The following is a 17,451-nucleotide window of genomic DNA, read 5'->3' on the forward strand; positions in this document are numbered from 1 at the left end:
AATTTTTTTTTATTTTTAGGTCCCATCCCAACATAAACAACATTCCTTCATTAGAGCACAAACTATATTGAGAACAAGCAGAATAGTACTTACCTGCAATCAAGTAGCCTTTAAGCCGTGGTAAGAGTGTCTCTGGATCAATCAACGTAAGCTTGCCCAAGCATTCTGCAACTACATTCCTGGTTCCTTCCTCTGCACACTCAGAGTGTTTAAGTAGTAAAGCCCATATATTCTCAACATATGGTTTAAGGCCTACTACAGAGGCCGAGCTTATTATCTCTTTCAGGGAATGAAGTAGAAGGTATTGCCTCTTAGGCTGACTAGTTATCTCTTGTAAGACAAATGGCAAATACTCTGGAAGGTTGCCTACACTGATGCTTCCAAGTGCATAGGATGCTGCAGATTTTACTTCTTCACTAGGAGAGGAAAAAGCTTCCAGTATAACAGATTTTAGCTCTAGTTGTCCACTGAGATCAATGTGATGTCCAACTTCACCTAGCGATAGTAAAGCTAAGAGCCGAATTGAATCAGTGGATCTAGAGTTCTTAACATCTTGGATAAACTGACCTACCACAGCTGGTCCTTCTTTAGGACATGCTCGAGTAAGTGCTGCTACACATTTGGCAATAGAATAATAAGATTGCTTGTGGGTAAGTGCAGTACTCTGCGCATATACTGGACCTGTCAACATACGGAGTAAGTCCATGTAGCCCAAAGTCGCCGTTCCAGTGACCACTAAGGCTTGGAAAAACTCTAACATTGCACTAAGTGCTCCTCCCTGAAGCAATGGTGACTTCACAAGCCCAATAAGTTCATTAAGGATAGATCCACCAATCTTTGACAGAGAGGATGGATATACTTTAGCCAACGTTGTCAGAAAGCTAATTGCCATCTGAGACACATGCATATCACTTTCACTAATTAGAGGTGGAAGCTCATCCAACACAGCATCAATCATTGCGGCGGTCAAGCTGTCGCTATAGTTTTTTATCAAGATATCTAGAGCAGAAAGTGTGCCAAGTTTTAGGGCTCTCTGATTCTTCCGGAGAAAGGAGGCAAGAATAGGTACTCCCTCCCCTAAGATTGGCCTGAGATCTATTTTCAGTGGAGAACCAGCTATTAATGTTAGGGCTTTCACAGTGGTCAAACGAGTGATCTCATTCTTCAACCTTTCAAGAAAAATCTGTAGGGTGCTAGGGAGGTCACTTCCCAGATTGTCACCCAGACTACAAATTATTTGACCCATGCAGGAAATTGCACGCTCTTTCACTTCTTGGTCAATATCTGCTGCTTTTAGCCTTTTGATTGTACATGTAAACAAATCTTTTATGTATGGGGCTGCGTCAAAGGAGGAAGGTTGATCCAGCGGTCTAATCACTTTTACAAGCTGTTGTGTAACCAAGAGGGCTTCAGATGTGATCTTGTAAAATGGATCTCCAACGCAGATCACTACAGGTGAAACCAACGCCTGTACATGTGGATGGAAGACTTGAGGAGAATGGTTGCAGAGGATGACGTACAAACATGATAAAGCATCTATCTTCAGGTTAGAAGAGCTTGATTTGTCATTTAATGAAAAGATGATCCCTAAAAGCAGAAGGGAAACAAATAAACACATCTTATAATCTACAGCAACAATTTAACTGCAGATTGTTCTTGGTTAAGACAGGCAAATCACACAAGTGGTGTAGGTGTAATAAACAGGGCTTTTATCCCCTTAAATCACAATGGCAGAAATACACAAATCAGGACAAGTTTTCTTCCCTTACCTGGTACAAGAACAGGAATGTGTTGGGTCAAAGCACCAGGTAAAACATTAACTAATTCTGTTAACATATTAAAACAACATTGGCGCGTCTTCACACTCTTTTCCTTCATTTGTTTATGCAGTGCTTTTACAATGTTCGGCACCTACAAAAAGTACCAAAGAAATTTGTGAGGCGCACATGGTTCAAATGTAAAAACAAACAAAAATCATTATGGTGTGTACACACGGTGAGATATAGAAGTCCCCTTGCTATCCCGATGCGCGGTCGGTATCGCATGCCTAGATAGACTGTGCAGGCAAGTCAATTTTGACTCTCTTGTGTGAAATATAGTCAAAATTGACACTTACCCAAAATCAGACAAAGCCAGTATCGCAAGCACAGTCATTATATGCTTGCGATACCGACCTAGTCCAGTGATGGCTAACCTTGACACTCCAGCTGTTGTTGAACTACACATCCCAGCATACCCTGCATCAGTTTTAGCATGGCCAAATAGAAAATCTGTAGCAGAGCATGCTGGGATGTGTAGTTCAACAGCAGCTGTAGTGTCAAGGTTAGCCATCACTGACCTAGTCCCTGTCGAATAGTGAGAATCGGGCATAGCCCGAATCCCACAGTGTGTACACACCTTTAGTCTTCTTCTAGATAAAAAACAAACGATAATACACCAGATTGGGTGTCCTGTGTGCACATTATTAACCAAGACCTGTGTTCCATTTGCAGATCAGTGCAAATCCCGCTGTATAAACACTGCTGTGATGGCAAGGGGTTCAAAAGACGATATTTCTTGTTGCAGGGAAGTAAAGCCTGCAGCAAGCAAATACTGGGCAGTTATTTTCAGACTGCCATTTAGAGTTGACCTAATACACACTTTTCCAACTCAAATGCTGAATATTTTAAAATTGTCTTCCCTAAGGCACATGGTCTAGCCAAGGTGCAAAAATGCTTACTGTATGTATACTCCTAACTCTAATGGAGGCAGTTTAATGTTAAGACATTCTCAACTATTTCAGGAGTTTTTGGTTTATAGTACATAGACCTATTCTCCTAATTGGTAATATCAATAATGATGTGTAATAGACTATGTGAGTACGTAAACCAAATAACCTAAGATAAATACTAGTTTCTGTTGAAATGTCACTTTTGGTCACTAAGCAGATTTATATTGGTTGAAATGTTAAATCAAAATGTTACAAAACAAAGATTTTACACCAACCTGGCTCTGAAGCATTGTCAAGGGGGTTTCTCCCTGCTCCATTGCATCTGGGTCACAGAGCCAGCTTTGTACAGGTCTAGTCTGTTTTAGAAGTGACAGATATGCATGAAACACATCAGCCTTCACATTCTCTTCACGTTCTTTAAACCTAGCTATTAATGCAGGAGACACAGTCTTGTAGAATTCTGGCAGCATCTCATGTCGAGTGCTGACCACAGCATCCAGGCACTTAGCTGCTGCACGACGCACCTTCCAACTCATATCATCATCATCACTGTACTCATCATCACTACCTACACAGCAAGATCAAAATAAAAGAAACAATTTCAATATAAAGCTAAAGACAAAGTAAAAATATTCAGAAGAGATATACTGTCCCACAATACCACAACTGCTGCTAACATTCAGCAAATTCTGAATTTACAAAATGACTAAAGTTAAAATGTTTCCAAAGAAAGCATTAAGGCAATATATAATTGTTAAACATTACATTGTATCTACGATAAAAATGAAAGAATCAAAAAGCTAACACTACAGCCAATTTAACTACTGTGACACCACTGGCTATGCAGCTACCAATACACACACAGCAATTCTCTCACGCAGGTCTGCCGCACTGTCAGTCACTGTCTGTTGTGTAATTACATAGTGCAGAGGAGTGATAAACCTAGATTATAAGTAACACAATCTTCAAGGGCTTGCCCCGAAGCTGTGGGCTCGTAATGCTAAATGAATCCGCCTGTATATTACTATAATGTCTTACGGACAATTTTGTATCTTCCACATACTACAGCTGCAGGCACTACAGAGAAAGAGGACTATGGCACTAACACACTACAACCCTAGACAAACCACCAGAGACACAGCAGAGCTCAATTAATGCTCCAGTACATCCAGGTCCTCTACACTGGTCCCCTCAACTCATTGCCATAAATACCCCACTCAACTGTTTAGATTTTAAAAATATATGGATATGAACATTTTTGGAGCTGCTGAAATTAAGCATATAATACCTTGATCATCATCATCTGCACCATCAGCATCCATTGCATTTTCATCTTCATCCTCATCATCATAATTGTAATTGGGATCATATGTCAAGTACTTGAGACAAATATTTATAATTGTGGATACGTGGGGATATACTTCCTTGGGGCATCTATAACAAATATTTAGACTGTTAAATGGTAACAATTCAGAAATACGAAAAAAAGTTTATGACCCAGAAGAGAACAATATGCTTGTTTCCTGCAACCTGCTCAAGTGAATGTATGTAGATAAACAGCTAACAAAGATAATCCAATTACCAATATCATTTTCAACAAAGGTAGGACACTACAGCAAAGAGAGGTATATTTAGAAAATATAAATGTCACTACGTATAGTTTCTAATCACACTAAGGAATTTACTAAAGCTTCTAAAAATGTAGAGGTGATGTTGCCCATAGCAACCAATCATTTTCTAGAATGCAACAGAGGGAAAAAAAAATAAGATTTTACTTACCGATAAATCTATTTCTCGTAGTCCGTAGTGGATGCTGGGGACTCCGTCAGGACCATGGGGATCAGCGGCTCCGCAGGAGACAGGGCACAAAAATAAAGCTTTAGGATCAGGTGGTGTGCACTGGCTCCTCCCCCTATGACCCTCCTCCAAGCCTCAGTTAGGATACTGTGCCCGGACGAGCGTACACAATAAGGAAGGATTTTGAATCCCGGGTAAGACTCATACCAGCCACACCAATCACACCGTACAACTTGTGATCTGAACCCAGTTAACAGTATGACAAACGTAGGAGCCTCTGAACAGATGGCTCACAACAATAACAACCCGATTTTTTTGTAACAATAACTATGTACAAGTATTGCAGACAATCCGCACTTGGGATGGGCGCCCAGCATGGACTACGAGAAATAGATTTATCGGTAAGTAAAATCTTATTTTCTCTGACGTCCTAGTGGATGCTGGGGACTCCGTCAGGACCATGGGGATTATACCAAAGCTCCCAAACGGGCGGTAGAGTGCGGATGACTCTGCAGCACCGAATGAGAGAACTCCAGGTCCTCTTTAGCCAGGGTATCAAATTTGTAGAATTTTACAAACGTGTTCTCCCCCGACCACGTAGCTGCTCGGCAGAGTTGTAATGCCGAGACCCCTCGGGCAGCCGCCCAGGATGAGCCCACCTTCCTTGTGGAATGGGCCTTGACAGATTTAGGCTGTGGCAGGCCTGCCACAGAATGTGCAAGTTGAATTGTGCTACAAATCCAACGAGCAATCGTCTGCTTAGAAGCAGGAGCACCCAGCTTGTTGGGTGCATACAGTATAAACAGCGAGTCAGATTTTCTGACTCCAGCCGTCCTTGAAATATATATTTTCAATGCCCTGACAACGTCCAGCAACTTGGAATCCTCCAAATCGCTAGTAGCCGCAGGCACCACAATAGGCTGGTTCAGGTGAAACGCTGACACCACCTTAGGCAGAAACTGAGGACGCTTCCTCAGTTCTGCCCTGTCCGAATGGAAAATCAGATATGGGCTTTTATACGATAAAGCCGCCAATTCTGACACTCTCCTGGCTGAAGCCAGGGCCAGTAGCATGGTTACTTTCCATGTAAGATATTTCAAATCCACCGATTTGAGTGGCTCAAACCAATGGGATTTGAGAAAATCCAAAACTACATTAAGGTCCCACGGAGCCACTGGGGGCACAACCGGGGCTGTATATGTAGTACTCCTTTTACAAAAGTCTGGACTTCAGGAACTGAAGCCAATTATTTCTGGAAGAAAATCGACAGGGCCGAAATTTGAACCTTAATGGACCCCAATTTGAGGCCCATAGACAATCCTGTTTTCAGGAAATGTAGGAATCGACCCAATTGAAATTCCTCCGTGGGGGCCTTCCTGGCCTCACACCACGCAACATATTTTCTCCAAATGCGGTGATAATGTTGTGCAGTCACCTCCTTCCTGGCTTTTACCAGTGTAGGAATGACCTCTTCCGGAATGCCTTTTTCCCTTAGAATTCGGCGTTCAACCGCCATGCCGTCAAACGCAGCCGCGGTAAGTCTTGGAATAGACACGGTCCCTGCTGAAGCAGGTCCCGTCTTAGAGGTAGAGGCCACGGATCTTCCGTGAGCATCTCCTGAAGTTCCGGGTACCAAGTTCTTCTTGGCCAATCCGGAGCCACGAGTATCGTTCTTACTCCCCTTTGCCGTATAATTCTCAGTACTTTTGGTATGAGAGGCAGAGGAGGAAACACATACACTGACTGGAACACCCACGGTGTTACCAGAGCGTCCACAGCTATTGCCTGAGGGTCTCTTGACCTGGCGCAATACCTGTCCAGTTTTTTGTTGAGGCGAGACGCCATCATATCCACCTTTGGTTTTTCCCAACGGTTCACAATCATGTGGAAGACTTCTGGATGAAGTCCCCACTCTCCCGGGTGTAGATCGTGTCTGCTGAGGAAGTCTGCTTCCCAGTTGTCCACTCCCGGAATGAACACTGCTGACAGTGCTATCACATGATCTTCCGCCCAGCGAAGAATCCTTGCAGCTTCTGCCATTGCTCTCCTGCTTCTTGTGCCGCCCTGTCTGTTTACGTGGGCGACTGCCGTGATGTTGTCCGACTGGATCAACACCGGCTGACCCTGAAGCAGGGGTTTTGCCAGGCTTAGAGCATTGTAAATCGCTCTTAGCTCCAGTATATTTATGTGAGGAGACATCTCCAGGCTTGACCATACTCCCTGGAAGTTTCTTCCCTGTGTGACCGCTCCCCAGCCTCTCAGACTGGCATCCGTGGTCACCAGGACCCAGTCCTGTATGCCGAATCTGCGGCCCTCTAACAGATGAGCACTCTGCAACCACCACAGAAGAGACACCCTTGTCCGTGGCGATAAGGTTATCCGCTGATGCATCTGCAGATGCGATCCGGACCATTTGTCCAGCAGATCCCACTGAAAAGTTCTTGCGTGAAATCTGCCGAATGGAATCGCTTCGTAAGAAGCCACCATTTTTCCCAGGACCCTTGTGCAATGATGCACTGACTTTTCCTGGTTTTAGGAGGTTCCTGACTAGCTCGGATAACTCCCTGGCTTTCTTCTCCGGGAGAAACACCTTTTTCTGGACTGTGTCCAGAATCATCCCTAGGAACAGCAGACGTCTCGTCGGAAACAGCTGCGGTTTTGGAATATTTAGAATCCACCCGTGCTGTCGTAGAACTACTTGAGATAGTGCTACTCCGACCTCCAACTGTTCTCTGGACCTTGCCCTTATCAGGAGATCGTCCATTTTCTTTGAAGAATCATCATTTCGGCCATTACCTTGGTAAGGACCCAGGGTGCCGTGGACAATCCAACCGGCAGCGTCTGAAACTGATAGTGACAGTTCTGTACCACGAACCTGAGGTACCCTTGGTGAGAAGGGCAAATTGGGACATGGAGGTAAGCATCTGTCCCGGGACACCATATAGTCCCCTTTTTCCTGGTTCGCTATCACTGCTCTGAGTGACTCCATCTTGATTTGAACCTTTTTATGTAAGTGTTCAAATATTTCAGATTTAGAATAGGTCTCACCGAGCCGTCTGGCTTCAGTACCACAATATAGTGTGGAATAATACCCCTTTCCTGGTTGTAGGAGGGGTACTTTGATTATCACCTGCTGGGAATACAGCTTGTGAATTGTTTCCACTACTGCCTCCCTGTCAGAGGGAGACGTTGGTAAAGCAGACTTCAGGAACCTGCGAGGGGGAGACGTCTCGAACTTCCAATCTGTACCCCTGGGATACTACTTGTAGGATCCAGGGGTCCACTTGCGAGTGAGCCCACTGCGTGCTGAAACTCTTGAGACGACCCCCCACTGCACCTGAGTCCGCTTGTACGGCCCCAGCGTCATGCTGAGGACTTGGCAGAAGCGGTGGAGGGCTTCTGTTCCTGGGAATGGGCTGCCTGCTGCAGTCTTCTTCCCTTTTCTCTATCCCATGGCAGATATGACTGGCCTTTTGACCGCTTGCCCTTATGGGGACGAAAGGACTGAGGCTGAAAAGACGTTGTCTTTTTCTCCTTTATACGGCAATACTTCCATGTGCCGTTTGGAATCTGCATCACCTGACCACTGTCGTGTCCATAAACAACTTCTGGCAGATATGGACATCGCACTTACTCTTGATGCCAGAGTGCAAATATCCCTCTGTGCATCTCGCATATATAGAAATGCATCCTTTAAATGCTCTATAGTCCGTAAAATACTGTCCCTGTCAAGGGTATCAATATTTTCAGTCAGGGAATCCGACCAAGCCACCCCAGCGCTGCACATCCAGGCTGAGGCGATCGCTGGTCGCAGTATAACACCAGTATGTGTGTACAGGTTGAGTCTCCCTTATCCAAAATGCTTGGGACCGGAAGAATTTTGGATATGGGATTTTTCCGTATTTTGGAATAATTGCATACCATAATGAGATGATATGGTGATGGGACCCAAGTATAAGCACACAATTCATTTATGTTTCATATACACCTTATACACACAGCCTGAAGGTCATTTTAGCCAATATTTTTAATAACTTTGTGCATTAAATAAAGTGTGTGTACATTGAGCCATCAGAAAACAAAGGTTTCACTATTTCAATCTCACTCAAAAATGTCCGTATTTCGGAATATTCCGTATTTCGGAATATTTGGATATGGGATACTCAACCTGTATATACTTTTTAGGATATTTTCCAGCCTCCTATCAGCTGGCTCCTTGAGGGCGGCCCTATCTGGAGACGGTACCGCCACTTGTTTTGATAAGCGTGTGAGCGCCTTATCCACCCTAAGGGGTGTTTCCCAACGCGCCCTAACTTCTGGCGGGAAAGGGTATACCGCCAATAATTTTCTATCGGGGGAAACCCACGCATCATCACACACTTCATTTAATTTATCTGATTCAGGAAAAACTACAGGTAGTTTTTTCACACTCCACAAAATACCCTTTTTTGTGGTACTTGTAGTATCAGAAATATGTAACACCTCCTTCATTGCCCTTAACAAGTAACGTGTGGCCCTAAAAGAAAAATACGTTTGTTTCTTCACCGTCGACACTGGAGTCAGTGTCCGTGTCTGTGTCGACCGACTGAGGTAAAAAGACGTTTTAACGCCCCTGACGGTGTTTGAGACGCCTGGACAGGTACTAATTGGTTTGCCGGCCGTCTCATGTCGTCAACCGACCTTGCAGCGTGTTGACATTATCACGTAATTCCTTAAATAAGCCATCCATTCCGGTCTCGACTCCCTAGAGAGTGACATCACCATTACAGGCAATTGCTCCGCCTCCTCACCAACATCGTCCTCATACATGTCGACACACACGTACCGACACACAGCACACACACAGGGAATGCTCTGATAGAGGACAGGACCCCACTAGCCCTTTGGAGAGACAGAGGGAGAGTTTGCCAGCACACACCAAAACGCTATAATTATACAGGGACAACCTTTATATAAGTGTTTTTCCCTTATAGCATCTTAATATATATAATCATATCGCCAAATAAGTGCCCCCCCTCTCTGTTTTAACCCTGTTTCTGTAGTGCAGTGCAGGGGAGAGCCTGGGAGCCTTCCCACCAGCATTTCTGTGAGGGAAAATGGCGCTGTGTGCTGAGGAGAATAGGCCCCGCCCCCTTTTCGGCGGGCTTCTTCTCCCGTTTTTCTGAGACCTGGCAGGGGTTAAATACATCCATATAGCCCCAGGGGCTATATGTGATGTATCTTTTAGCCAGTATAGGTATTTCATTGCTGCCCAGGGCGCCCCCCACAGCGCCCTGCACCCTCAGTGACCGCTGGTGTGAAGTGTGTGACAACAATGGCGCACAGCTGCAGTGCTGTGCGCTACCTCATGAAGACTGAAAAGTCTTCTGCCGCCGGTTTCTGGACCTCTTCACTTTTCGGCATCTGCAAGGGGGTCGGCGGCGCGGCTCCGGGACCGGACTCCATGGCTGGGCCTGTGTTCGATCCCTCTGGAGCTAATGGTGTCCAGTAGCCTAAGAAGCCAATCCATCCTGCACGCAGGTGAGTTCACTTCTTCTCCCCTAAGTCCCTCGTTGCAGTGAGCCTGTTGCCAGCAGGACTCACTGTAAAATAAAAAACCTAAAAACTTTTTCTAAGCAGCTCTTTAGGAGAGCCACCTAGATTGCACCCTGCTCGGACGGGCACAAAAACCTAACTGAGGCTTGGAGGAGGGTCATAGGGGGAGGAGCCAGTGCACACCACCTGATCCTAAAGCTTTATTTTTGTGCCCTGTCTCCTGCGGAGCCGCTGATCCCCATGGTCCTGACGGAGTCCCCAGCATCCACTAGGACGTCAGAGAAATAGGATTTTGGTACTTACCGATAAATCCCTTTTCTCCTAGTCCGTAGAGGATGCTGGGTACTCCAAAAGGACCATGGGGGAATAGACGGGATCCGCAGGAGCCTGGGCACACTGAAAAGACTTAAACTGGGTGTGAACTGGCTCCTCCCTCCACGCCCCTCCCCCAGACCTTAGCTATAGGAACTGTGCCCAGGAGAGACTGACATTGAGGAAAAGATTTTTGTGTAAACTAAGGGCTACAAACATACCAGCTCACACCACAAACATACCGTATCACCGGAGTAACAATAAACCAGATAACAGTATGAAATAACAACAGCAACAAGCTGAAAACCAGAAATACACAACCCGTGTATAAACCAAGTTAACCAACAAGAATACATTGCCAGTAACAGTCCGCACTGGGTTGGGTGCCCAGCATCCTCTACGGACTAGGAGAAAAGGATTTATCGGTAAGTACCAAAATCCTATTTTCTCTTACGTCCTAGAGGATGCTGGGGACTCCAAAAAGGACCATGGGGTTTATACCAAAGCTCCAGACCGGGCGGGAGAGTGCGGACGACTCTGCAGCACCGACTGAGCAAACGCAAGGTCCTCATCAGCCAGGGTATCAAACTTAGCAAAAGTGTTTGCACCTGACCAGGTGGCCGCTCGGCAAAGTTGTAAAGCCGAGACGCCTCGGGCAGCCGCCCAAGACGAGCCCACTTTTCTGGTAGAATGGGCTTTTACTGACTTCGGCACGGGTAGCCCGGCCGAAGAATGAGCCTGCTGAATCGTACTACAAATCCAGTGTGCAATAGTCTGGTCATCCTGCTTCAAAACAATCTTGTTAGAAGCATACAGGACAAACAGCGCCTCCGTTTTCCTGGCAACAGCCGTTCTGGCGACGTAGATCTTCAAAGCTCTCACCACATCCAGAGACTTTGGAACCGCCACTGCATCCGTAACCAATACGTTGGTTAATGTGAAACGAAGACACCACCTTCGGCAAAAATTGTTGACGAGTCCGCAATTCTGCCCTATCTGAATGAAAAATCAAGTACGGGCTCTTATGAGATAAGGCCGCCAACTCAGACACCCGCCTGGCAGACGCCAGCACCAACAGCATGACTACCTTCCAAGTGAGAAACTTCAACTCAACCTTACGCAAAGGTTCAAACCAGGAAGACATGAGAAACTGTAAGACCACTTCAAGATCCCATGGAGCCACAGGAGGCACAAACGGGGGATTGATATGCATTACTCCTTTCACAAAAGTCTGAACCTCTGGGAGGACAGCTAATTCCTTTTGAAAGAAAATAGACAAAGCCGAAATCTGCCCTTTGATGGAGCCTAATTTCAGGCCTGCATCTACACCTGCCTGCAAAAAGTGGAGAAAACGACCCAAGTGAAAATCTTCCGCAGGAGCCATTTTAGTCTCACACTAGGAAACATACCTTCTCCAAATACGGTGATAATGTTTCGCCGTAACCTCCTTCCTAGCCTTAATGAGAGTGGGAATGACCACCCCGGGAATACCCTTACGAGCTAAGATCTGGCGCTCAACTTCCATGCCGTCAAACGCAGCCGCGGTAAGTCTGGAAACACGCATGGACCCTGCAACAACAGGTCCTCTCTTAGAGGATTAGAGGAAGCGGCCAAGGATCTTCCACCAGTAGCTCCTGAAGATCCGGGTACCAGGCCCTTCGTGGCCAATCTGGAACGACGAGAATCGCCTGAACCCTTGCTCGTCGAATGATCCCCAGTACCTTTGGAATGAGAGGAAGTGGAGGGAACACATACACCGACCGGAACACCCACGGAGACACCAGGGCGTCCACTGCACTGGCTTGGGGGTCCCTTGACCTGGAACAATACCTAGGAAGCTTCTTGTTGAGACGAGACGCCATCATGTCGATTAACGAAATTCCCCAACGCTTTGTCACCTCCGCAAATACCTCTTGGTGAAGAGCCCACTCTCCCGGATGGAGATCGTGTCTGCTGAGGAAATCTGCTTCTCAGTTGTCCACTCCCAGTAGGAAGACTGCTGACAGGGCGCTCACGTGCTGTTCCGCCCAGCGAAGGATTCTTGTGGCCTCCGCCATTGCCGCTCTGCTCCTTGTTCCGCCTTGACGGTTTATATGTGCCACCGCTGTGATGTTGTCCAACTGTACCAGGACAGGTCGACCCTGAAGAAGGCTTCTTGCTTGTAGCAGGCCGTTGTAAATGGCTCTTAACTCGAGAACATTTATGTTGAGACACGCTTCCTGGAGCGACCATCTCCCCTGGAAGTTTCTTCCTTGGGTGACTGCACCCCAGCCCTGGAGACTTGCATCTGTTGTCAGAAGTACCCAGTCCAGGATACCGAACCGGCGACCTTCCAGTAGGTGAGAACTTTGCATCCACCACAGGAGAGAAATTCTGGCTCTGGGAGATAGACTTATCTTCCAGTGCATGTGCAGGTGAGACCCGGACCATTTGCTCAGCAAATCCCACTGAAACACCCGGGCATGAAACCTGCCAAACGGAATGGCTTAGTACGCCGCAACCATTTCACCCAGAACCAGAGTACAGTGATGGATGGACACACTCTTCGGCCGCAGAAGTTCCCTGACCATCGACTGCAGTTCTAGAGCTTTTTCTTCTAGAAGAAATACTCTTCGTAACTCCGTGTCCAGAATCATGCCCAGAAAAGACAGCCGAGTGGCCGGAATCAACTGAGATTTCGGCAAATTTAGCACCCAACCGTGTTGCCGGAGCACCAACAGTACTAAATTCACACTCCTCTGCAAGCGGTCCTTGGATTTCTCCTTTATCAGGAGATCGTCCAAGTACGGGATAATTGTAACCCCTTGCCTGCGAAGGAGAACCATCATTTCTGCCATGACCTTGATGAAAATCCTCGGGGCCGTGGAAAGCCCAAACGGCAACGTCTGAAATTGGTAATGAGAATCCTGTACCGCAAACCTTAGGAAAGCTTGATGCGGAGGATAAATCGGGACGTGTAAGTAGGCATCCTTTATGTCCACTGACGCCATAAAATCCCCCCCTTCTAGGCTGGCAATCACCGCTCGAAGAGATTCCATCTTGAACTTGAAAACTTTCAAGTATGGATTGAGGGATTTTAGGTTCAGAATCGGTCTGACCGAACCGTCCGGTTTCGGCACCACAAAAAGGCTTGAGTAGAACCCCTCCCCCCGTTGAGAAAGGGGAACGGGAACAATGACCCTCTGAAGACACAACTTTTGTATTGCTGCCAGCACGACCTCCCTGTCCGGAAGAGACACTGGCAGGGTCGACATGAAAAAACGGTGAGGGGGCGTCTCCTGAAACTCCAGCCTGTAGCCCTGAGATACAATCTCTAGAACCCACGGAACCAAGTCCGATTGGACCCAGACCCGACTGAAGAACTGCAGACGGCCCCCCACCGGTATGGACTCCCCCGGGGGAAGCCCCAGCGTCATGCGGTAGACTTGGTAGCGGCAGGGGCGGACTTCTGGTCCTGGGCGCTTGACACTGCAGGCGACTTCTTTCCCCTTCCTCTACATTTTGAAGCGAGAAAGGACGAACCTTTTCCTCGCCTGTATTTATTTGGACGAAAGGACTGCATCTGCTGATGTGGTGGCTTTGTGTGTTGTGTGGGAACATAGGGAAGAAAAGAGTACTTACCCGCCGTCGCGGTAGAAACCAGGTCCGCCAAGCCTTCCCCAAACAGGACATTACCTTTGAAGGGTAATGGTTCCATAGCTCTCTTGGAATCGGCATCAGCATTCCATTGATGGATCCACAGCGCCCTCCTGGCCGATATCGACATGGCATTGGCTCTTGACCCAAGAGACCAACATCCCTCGCCGCATCCTTCAGGTAATCTGCAGCGTCCTTGATATAACCAAGAGTCAAAAGAACAGTATCTTTATCAAGGGTATCCATATCAGCAGCTAAATTCTCAGCCCATTTAGCAATAGCACTACTCACCCATACCGACGCCACAGCAGGTCTGAGCAATGCACCCGTATTAGTGAAAATGGACTTCAGAGACGTCTCCAGCTTGCGATCGGCCGGATCCTTGAGAGCTGCCGTGTCAGGAGACGGAAGCGCCACCTTCTTAGACAAACGAGATAGAGCTTTATCAACATTAGGAGACACCTCCCATTTTCCCCCATCAATAGATGGAAAAGGATACGCCATGTAAATCCTCTTGGGAATCTGCCACCTCTTGTCCGGCGACTCCCAAGCCTTTTCACAAAGAGTATTCATCTCATGAGGGGGGAAACTGCACCTCAGGTTTTTTCTCTTTAAACAAGCAAATCCTTGTTTCCTGTACGGCAGGTTCCTCAGAAATGCGTAACACATCTTTTATAGCCACAATCATGTACTGAATACTCTTAACTAATCTTGGATGTAAAGGAGCCTGAGTGAAGTCGACATCGGACTCAGAATCCGTGTCGGTATCAGTATCTACCACTTGAGTAAACAGCCGCTTTATCGACCCCGAAGGGGTCTGTACCTGCGACAAAGCATCCTCCATGGATCTTTTCCACACCTGTCTCTGTGATTCAGATTTATCTAATCTCTTTGATAAGGAAGTCACATTAGAATTAATTGTATTCAACAGTGCAAGTCAGTCAGGTGTCGGCTGCGTCGACAGAGCCAACTCCAGACCCGCATCTGTCTCCCCCCCCCCCCCCCCCATTACCTCCTCCGGTGAATAACATTCAGCCTTAGACATGTCGACACCTAGTATCGACCCACCAACACACATACAAAGCCTCAGCCAGGGTACAGGCCCACAAGGAAGCCTGGAAAGAGAAACACAGAGGGAGTATGCCAGCTCACACCCCAGCGCCCATATATCCCACCAACGAAAATATATGTACCAGCGCTGCCCAATAATACCAATTAAGCACCAGCTACGTGCCCCCCCCCCCCCCCCGATAAGCTTTCCGTTACGTTAATGGAGCTTGTGGAGGTCCCGGACCAGCGTCTCCTGCCTGCATGCGAGGAGAAAATGGCACATGTGAGCCACGCGGCTAACCTCCGCCCCCTCCCGGCGCGCTTCAGCCCGTCAAATTCAAAACCACGAAAATGCCGGCGGGGATCCCGAAAACGGTGCCAAGTCACCGAACAAGCATCTGCCGGCCCAAGAAGACTCAGTAACATGCTGCCCAGGGCGCCCCCCCCAGCACCCTGTGAGTGCTGGAGGAAGTGTGTGTGTGGGAGCATGGAGCGCAGCGTTACCACTGCGCTGTACCTTTACTGAAGTCTTCCGCCGTCCTGAAGTCTTCAGTTCTTCTCATACTCACCCGACTTCTGTCTTCTGTGAGGGTGGTGACGGCGTGGCTCCGGGAACGAGCAGCTAGGCGCACCAAGTGATCGAACCCTCTGGAGCTAATGGTGTCCAGTAGCCGAGAAGCAGAGCCCTTAACTAAGAAGAAGTAGGTCTGCTTCCCTCCCCTCAGTCCCACGATGCAGGGAGCCTGTAGCCAGCAGGTCTTCCTGAAAATAAAAAAACCTAACAGTCTTTTCCAGAGAAACTCAGGAGAGCTCCCCTAGTGAGTGTCCAGTCAGTCCTGGGCACAAAGTCGAACTGAGGTCTGGGGGAGGGGCGTGGAGGGAGGAGCCAGTTCACACCCAGTTTAAGTCTTTTCAGTGTGCCCAGGCTCCTGCGGATCCCGTCTATAACCCCATGGTCCTTTTGGAGTCCCCAGCATCCTCTAGGACGTAAGAGAAAGACAGAATCTGATTGGTTGCTATGGGCAACGTCACCTTTTTCCATGTTTAGAAGCTTTAGTAAACATACCCCTAAATATTTATTGAAGGGAATCCAACCGAAGCAATGTGACCCAGACAGGCCAATTCCTATTTTTCCCCTGTGAAATTCGGTTTTTGTGTTTCCTCAGGAGCTAGAAATGCAAAAGAGGGTTCGTCGGAACTATGCATGCACAAGTACTTAAATCCATTGAGTTACGGAACACTTACCGTCTAACAAAAGATTCAAATGCTTGAATGCAGTATTCCCTCAGTTCATCATCATCAATATTACAAAATTTAACTACAAGAGGAATAATTTTCTCCAAATATTCACCTACAAAAATTGTAGCACAAGTTTAGATAACAGAATCCGCCATGTGCAGAGGACAACAAAGCTTTGTAGGGGTTTGCTTACCTATCCTGTGACCAGCTTGTCTACTGATCGCAGCAATGCATTGTATATAGGTCCTAGTCGTAGACATTGAATCATTTTTAGACAGCTCTGCCAACAGATGTTCAATGAGATCAATAAAAACAATATTTCCACAACTCATAACTAGGTGACCAAGAGCAATAATTGTTCTTTTTCTTACAGCCAATCTTGGGCTTGTTAACTGCGGAAGCAAGCAACTCAGAATTGAAGGATGGAAATTAACAAGCAATCCACCCTGTCTGAAAAGAAAAACAAAATCATAATGAATGCGATTCAGCAACTGTAAAGTTACTCCAAGTCCAATACATACTAACATTATAATACAATTCATGTGAAAGAAAATCCTTCTACTATATCTGAAGCCCTGGCAAAACTACAGATAAGTTTATCATACCACCCAACAAACCGATTTAAGGGGCCTGTGCTTGATTTGAGCAAATGTGTGCGTTTGGGGGGATTTGAGCTTGTCACCCAAGTGATCAGCAATTTTGCTAAGTGATACTGCTCACAGGTGGGCCCACGCTCACTATGGTGGTATACCTCCATCCAGTTCTGACCTCCCAAATGTCAGGAGGAATGCAAATTAGAGATTCTCCAAGGTTAACAATAATTGAACCTGGCTCTACTACTTGACTAACACACAATTGCCACAGATGGCAAATTACAGTTTAGAAGAATGTTTTACAATGTGAAAATACAGCAATGCAAATGCATAAGTAACAGCTCTGACAAATGGACAGGCAAATGCATTTGGCTGCTTCTTACTCTGTTACTAACACACCTTGTTCAGTGGGGAGGCATACATTTTGCCGGCTGTCGGGATCCCGACTGCCAAAATACAGACGTCCCGACAACCGGAGAAACACCGGAAGTCAGACTCCCGACCGCCGGCCAGAATCCCCACTCGGGAACCGGGCCTGAAGCGTGGAAAGCGCAGCAAGCCTGCGAAGGGACACGATGT

General features: G+C 46.9%; 1 protein-coding gene across 1 annotated transcript in view; it reads right to left on the bottom strand.

Moving 5' to 3' along the window:
• Nucleotides 1-17,451, bottom strand: part of CAND1 (cullin associated and neddylation dissociated 1) — a 61,686-nt gene that overhangs the window by 20,908 nt on the left and 23,327 nt on the right. Inside the window, exons 5-10 of the mRNA XM_063927520.1 lie at nt 16,473-16,729; nt 16,286-16,391; nt 3,999-4,144; nt 2,986-3,278; nt 1,770-1,911; nt 94-1,587 (exon numbers count right to left, since the gene is read on the bottom strand). Of these exons, the coding sequence (XP_063783590.1) occupies nt 94-1,587; nt 1,770-1,911; nt 2,986-3,278; nt 3,999-4,144; nt 16,286-16,391; nt 16,473-16,729 (2,438 nt within the window). The remainder of the gene's footprint in view (nt 1-93; nt 1,588-1,769; nt 1,912-2,985; nt 3,279-3,998; nt 4,145-16,285; nt 16,392-16,472; nt 16,730-17,451) is intronic.

The sequence above is a fragment of the Pseudophryne corroboree genome, chromosome 6, assembly GCF_028390025.1.
Source record: "Pseudophryne corroboree isolate aPseCor3 chromosome 6, aPseCor3.hap2, whole genome shotgun sequence".
Classification (NCBI taxonomy): domain Eukaryota; kingdom Metazoa; phylum Chordata; class Amphibia; order Anura; family Myobatrachidae; genus Pseudophryne; species Pseudophryne corroboree.